The following is a 7,037-nucleotide window of genomic DNA, read 5'->3' on the forward strand; positions in this document are numbered from 1 at the left end:
TTTTGTTGTTTCTTTGCAGATATACCCGAGCCTGTCTATTCTACTTTGCAGGGCATTGGTGAGATTCTAACAAATTTTGTTAGCAATAATTTGTGGGATCGTTTATTTCGTTTAACTCTCATATCGGCCACAGCCCATAGGCGAACTTTGGAACTATTTTTGGAACAATACAAGCAATCACCCAAAAATGTATGATTTTAATAAGACATGAAATTTTGTTGGTTTTAAAAAATCTTTACTTGTCACTTTTCCAGCAATTTGGCACCCCAACGGGCACCGTGTGGATAGCCATCTTTACAAATCTTATCAACTTGAGTAACAATTATTTTCAGAACTCGGATTTTAGCAATTCCAGTTTACTGCCCGTCTCTGAACAAATTCCCATATTGCACAGAATAGGTAGGAGGTGGAGGAGAGGTAGTGAAATAAATTTTTGAATAAATTTTTCTATTGTATTTTTTTTAGATCATTCTGTCCACTGCATGCGTTTGTGGGTTAAAGAGGAGGCCAAACGCCTCTGCAATGAATGGAAAATGGATCGTTTCTTTCAAATCTTAGAACATGATGTCAAATTATGCCTACAAGCCTTTGTCAATTTTAAGCTGCCAAAACTAACTGCCGATTTAACCGATATTTTGATGTTGGTTTGTGTTGCCCTCAGAACGAAACTGATATGTGAGATAAATGCCAATATTGATAAGTTAAAGGTAAGGAAAATGAAAAAAAAAGAAGAAGAAACTGTTCTCTGGATACCCCTGCATGGATTTTAAAGATAAACAAAATTCCTTCAAAATCCTGGGATAATGCGCTATCCATGAACCCAAGAAGTTTATTTCGGAGATCGGTATATAAGACATCTATGTCCAAATATACAAAATTTCGCCGAAATCGGGTGACCAATAAGATTTTATCAGTCCAAAACAGTATATGAGTAAATCGGTCTATATGTCATTTGGACGAGTATACATTAGAGTGTCCCAAAAATGTTTTTATTGAAATGCATACCCTCAATTTAAACATTATATTGCATGGATGTCGAGGGGTCTAATACAATGCATTTTCCCAAATTTCACCGAAATCGGGTAGTAAATTGGATTTTATCAGTCCAAAACAGTGTATGGGAAAATTGGTCTATATGACATTTATACGAGTATACATTAGAGTGTCCCAAAATTTTTTTTTTTTATTGTAACGCATACCCTCAATTTTAACATTATATTGCATGTATGTCGAAGGGTATAGTACAATGCATTTTCCTAAATTTCACTGAAATCGGATATCAAATTAGATTTTATCAGTCCAAAACACTATATGGGAAAATCGCTCTATGTGACATTTATGCGAGTATACATTAGAGTGTCCCAAAAAAAAATTTTTATTGGAACGCATACCCTCCATGTTAATACACACCACTACAGGATGGGGGTATACTAATCTAGCAGTTCCATTTGTAACACCTCGAAATATTAGTCTAAGTCATGATATTTTAAGTCGAACTAGTCATGTCTGTCCGTCTGTCTGTCGAAAGCACGCTAACTTTCGAAAGAGTAAGGCTATGCTGTTGTAGCCACATTTTCATGTGAAAGTGGCTTTCCTCGTCAAGCTCCTGTAGCTCGTTCTGTTCCAAAGGACCGATCGCCGCGGGAACCGCGTGGTCATTGGTTATTTAAAGGAGCCAATAACCCGACTTGTCATATCGAGCATCATAGGCACTCAGTGTTTGTGCAAGAACCGATGCCACTCGGCCTCTCACTGAGACTCTCCGCTCTATACCACTGATTGTCTTCGACTGCCGTTGCAGCTACACCGCATGGAGCATTCCACTATCCGCAACCTGAGGACGAGCCCGGTAGCTTGCAGCAAAGCTTCTCGTGACAGCAATGAACACCATGCAGATAGGACCTCAATGTTCCAGTCTGTGTGTAACTGTAGCTGCCCGTGCCGGCGATGTTGGAATTGTGTATGGGTTAAATGGGTCCGTGTTTTGATATAGCTGTCATATAAAGCGATCTCGGATCTTGACTTCTTGAGAGCCTTTAGAGGGTGTTATTCTTATACGACTTCCAACTACAGTGCCAAGCATGGTTAAAATCGATTCATAACCTGATATAGCAGCCGTATAAACCGATCTCGGATCTTGACTTCTTGAGTCTTTAGAGACCGCAGTTATTTTCCGATTTGGCTGATATTATGCATCAGGTGTTACGTTTCGCCTTCCAACTGTAGTGCCATGCTAGGCTAAAATCGATTCATAGCCTTATATAGCTGTCATATAAATAGATCTGGGATCTTGACTTCTTAAGCCTCTAGAGGTCGCAGTGCTTATCCGATTTGGCTGAAATTTTGCATGAGGTGTTGTGCTTTGACTTTCAACAACATAGCCAAAAGTGGTCAACATTGGTTTATAATCTGATATAGCCATATAAACCGGTCTCGCATCTTGACTTTTTAAGCCTCTACAGGGTGCAAATCTTTTCCGTTAATGTTGAAATTTCGCATGAGGTGTTCTGTTTCAACTTCCAACAAACAAGCCAAAAATGGTTCAAATCGGTTCACAACCTGATATACGTGTTATATAAACCGTTATCGGACCAGGACTTGTTGAGCCTTTAGGTGGCGCAATTCTCATCCAATTTGGCTGAAAATTGCTTTGACTTCCAATAGCCATGTTAAGATTGGTTCCAATCGTCTTTTAGCCTGATATAGCTGGCATATTGGTCAGGTTAGGTTAGGTTAAAAAGAGGCTGCGTTTATTAATATGCCCCCTGTCATTATAGACATGGGGTAATCGGCTTGTTGTGCGCTCTAAACACTAAAAATTAATTTTGAAAAAGAAAATTACAGTCAGGAATTTCGTTCTGCTTACAAAATCGCTAATTGGTTTCCATACCACACCGCTTAGTTGGTTTTGTGTCTGCCACCTAAATGCCAGTGTCTGTTTGTCGAGAGAAATCCGGGAAATGACATAGAAAATGCCCCAACGCCTCATTATCCTCTCCACATACCCTAAACATGATATCACTTGTCGCTCCGATTTTGCATAAGTGAGCTCGCAGTCCCATGTATCCTGTTATGATATCGAAATCCTTACTGACCTCCTGTTTGTTTCTTATCAATAATAACCTCGTTTTTTCACAATCCGAATCTCTCCATAAGATTTTCGTCGTCCTGCCGACTGTCCTACTGTTAAGCCCACACCACCTAACGCATTCCGTTATCGCCTGGATCTATTCCTGCTGGACCGTTGTTATGGTCAAGCTGTCTAAAACAGATCTCAGTCCTTGGGTTCCACTCTGTTCTCTAGCCTTGATCCATCCGCGTAACATGGTCTTCCAGATTGCAATACTAAGGTTCTGTCAATACAAAAATGTGCCGCTGGCAGCTTCTCCCTCGACCTCAAGTGTCGTCTCAAGAATGCGATCGGAAACCTCTTGCTTCCTGGTTTCCTATCGTCGTCTCGATAATACCGCGATGGTATGAGCTGCTCTCATCCTCAATCCATTCTCCCATTGCCTTAAGTCTCATAGCCGCAGTGCCTGACTTACATTTAATCTGTATTTCAATGGGTCGGATATCTAGAATAGTCTCCAGTGTCCTGGTGGGCTTCCGCCACATCGCTCCGCCTATGCCAAGACAACATGTTCTTCTAACGTTGCACTCTTTTTCTTCATAGCAGTGGTAAAATGTAAATGTAAATTTTACCACTGCTATGAAGAAAAAGAGTGCAACGTTAGACTAAGGACACTAAGGAACAGGGGCAAACTTCTCCCATATCAATGAGTGCAGTCCGATTCAAGTTTCAAGTTCAATGATAAGGGGGCCTCCTTTTTATAGCCGAGTCCGAACGGCATGCCGCAGTGCGACACCTCGTTGGAGAGAAGTTTTACATGGCATATAATCACTTACTGTAGAGCCAGTGGTCTATCCTCGGATTTAAGCCCATTTCGAGCCTTCGGCCCGTCTATACAGTGGTCAATATCTGTGAGCCTTCTCAGTACGCTCCTGAATGTGGCACTTCCAATTCAGTTTCCTATCCAAGATCACTCCTAAGTGTAAGGCCTTATCAGATTCGAAATCGTTTCATTGAGGAAACGTGGTGCGTCAAATAGGCCCACCTTCGTATTCCACGTGAACGAGCAGATTTCAGTCTTTTTTGGGTTAGCGTTAAGACCCTTAGGTCTAGCCCAGTTGAATGTCATCTGCAGGACCCTTTCTGCTCTTCTGCATAGCTGGTTCGGTATTATAACATGGTCTGCATTACAGACTGGTTCATTCCCCCCCCTCAGTCAACATCCGTACAATGTGGCGATAAAATGCTCCCCTGTGGCGTGCCCTGTGCCACTTTCACACAATTTATCGCCCTGTTCCTTTGTATATGGTTTATCCAGGTCAACCAGGAACTGGTCTAAGGATTGAACCAGTGTGTCGGTCCGAACATTCTAAAAAGCTCCTTCGTGCGGGACAATCCCCACCGACCTTCTATTGACATAGGCATGCTGTTACTATATTCCATGGTTTTGAATAGAAGGGACGTAAGGCTTATATGTCTTGCCGGGCTTGAGTCTGAACGCCCCCCTTTCCCCCTGCCAGGCTTTCGGAGTAAATGCAGGTTCTGGGCACGCTGTGAAAATACAGGCCTGATGAGGCGCCAGATAGTCGGCCTCCTTCTGTAGTAACGCCGGAAATATCCCATCACGGGCTTCTTGGGAGTATGTTGTGGTCTCATCGTCTGCTCCCTGTGCGTTAGGCGGCATTGAGTTATCTTTCGCTGCACTGGCTGATGTTTCAGCATTATGATCTTTATTCATCCTAGTCTTCCTAATTTCGGGAAAGTCGTTTCGTTCCGTCTTCGGATCCCTGTGCGTCATGCTTTATTGGATCTCTCACCCCTGCACTGCCTGATGTTTTAGTAGGAGGATCTTCATTTATACTCGTCTTCCCAATATTGAGAAAGTCGGTGATAATCTCGTCGTCGGCCCCCTATCTGTTAGGCGTTATTGAGTGTCCCGCCATTGCCCCGCCTGATGGCTCAATATGTGGATATTTCCCTATACTTGTCTTACCAATCTTGAAAAAGACGGCCATCGCGCCGTAGTATGCCAAGCCTTTAGTCTTAGCCAAACTTGTCACGGAGACTTGATCAATGCCCTTCCTTCTTCTCCTCCCTGTGAAAAACCTCCCATTTCTCCACGACCAAATATTGGTTTTGCTTGTTTAAAACTTCCATCATGCGTTACGTTTGCGATGTCACCGCCCACAACCTTGATGAAGACCGTCGCCTTTGTGAGCTGTGGGATGTCCATCTTTCTCACAAGGTTGAGCTTTGCGCCCCCGGGAGTGTGGATACTACCAACGAGCTTTTTGGCGGTATCAATACATTTCGCTGACACCAAGCGCAGCCCCCTCTATACTCACAGCTCATAATTCGTATGGGAAGACCCCCTTCAGAGTTCAGATAACCCGATCGTTTACCAAATGCCTCACCTAAGGCCGACGATCTGATGAAATCCTACCGGATGCACAACCGATATCGACATCTCATTTCTGTTGTGCTTCGTTGCCACTCCGGCGTAAGAGGGCGGCTGCTTACCTTTTTCAGCGACAATCTTCCCCTTCTGTTATGGCTGGGGCATCCTTTCGGAAGTCGCAGTCCTTCACAAAGACTCAGGGGCCATGCGCGCTTCCTACTTTGTTGTTCCGACGTTGGCTCCCTCTTCAGGACACTGTCTGGTGTCTCCATTGCGGGGAGGCGGGCTTGTTCTCATTAATTAGTCTGACGACTAGTTGTGCGCTTGAGGCATTACTCTCGACTACAGGTGCCAAGGCACCCACACCTATAGGACGGGAGGACAACAAGCTATGGTCTGATGCCACCACCGCAAAAGTTGGGTGTGTTTATCTGAAATATTAAACTTTTAGTAGACATCACAAGAACAATACATTCGCACCTGTAGAGATATCTCCCTTTAAATTTTGGAAAAGTCATTCAAAGAACCTGTCGAATGCTATCTATGGTGAGGGGTACCTACGAGATATCTCCCTTTAAATTTTGGAAAATTCATTCAAAGAACCTGTCGAATGCTTTCTATGGTGAGGGGTACCTACGATTCGTCTCGAACGAATTTAACGCACTTTAAATTGTTCTTATCTGCCTCTTTCTTTTTCAGAAAACCACCGATGAGTGTGTTCAAGTTCTCTCCGATGTTTGTCGCCTTCTCAGTTTGGCCAATTTCACTTTGTGCTTTCCCTCCGGCTCTTATTGGCAGCGTAACTCCTATGACAATGAGAAATCCAGTGAGTATGTGGGTCATGTACTCGATCAGATTCTCTTGCCCTGCATAAAGGCCACCAAGGATGTGGTCATTCTAAAATTGATTATGAAAATCATATGCGAGGCTTGGCTGGATCATATCTATCAAAAGCATATACGTTTTAGTGTCAATGGAGCGGTACGGCTGCTCAATGACTTCGATGATGTGCGTGAATGGATACTCAGCTGTTCTCTGCTGGAGCAAATGCATTTGGATAAGCTAAGCAATCATGAGGTGTTGCGCATGTGCAAAGGTGTGGGCAAGATATTGCTAAGGAAACCAGAGGACATAATAGCCATATCACAATCGCCGACATTTGAAAAGAAAACGGGTGAGTGGTTTTTTCAAAGACTATAGAAGAAGAAAATCGAAACAAATTTTCTTTTGATGTCCCTTTCAGCTGAAGAAGATGCTGCGCCCCAGGAAACCCAACTGCCTTCGGAGATGTTTGTCTCGAATCAAAAGAATTGGCTGCAGTTGAGAGCCAATAAATCGAACTTTCTTTTCTTTCCCATGTGTTGTGGGGATACGAGCATGTAGAAATGTGCTATGACAAGAGAGAGAGAGAAGTTTCTTTGAGATTAAATTTCAAATCCATAGTTTACGAACTTTTTTGACAGTCAAAAATATGTTTAAGTCTTGCAAAGCTTTATAAACCGTATCGGCTTCATTTATTGCATTTGTTTATCTGCAGGACTATGAAAAGGTTTCAGTTAATCCTTTTTA

General features: G+C 42.9%; 1 protein-coding gene across 1 annotated transcript in view; it reads left to right on the forward strand.

Annotated features, from left to right (window-relative positions):
* Positions 1-6,995, forward strand: part of LOC106088669 (uncharacterized) — a 30,942-nt gene extending 23,947 nt beyond the window's left edge. Inside the window, exons 6-10 of the mRNA XM_013254303.2 lie at positions 20-189; positions 255-399; positions 466-707; positions 6,168-6,642; positions 6,712-6,995. Of these exons, the coding sequence (XP_013109757.2) occupies positions 20-189; positions 255-399; positions 466-707; positions 6,168-6,642; positions 6,712-6,851 (1,172 nt within the window). The 3' untranslated portion in view covers positions 6,852-6,995. The remainder of the gene's footprint in view (positions 1-19; positions 190-254; positions 400-465; positions 708-6,167; positions 6,643-6,711) is intronic.
* The last annotated feature ends 42 nt before the right edge of the window (positions 6,996-7,037 follow it).

The sequence above is a fragment of the Stomoxys calcitrans genome, chromosome 2, assembly GCF_963082655.1.
Source record: "Stomoxys calcitrans chromosome 2, idStoCalc2.1, whole genome shotgun sequence".
Taxonomy (NCBI): Eukaryota; Metazoa; Arthropoda; class Insecta; order Diptera; family Muscidae; genus Stomoxys; species Stomoxys calcitrans.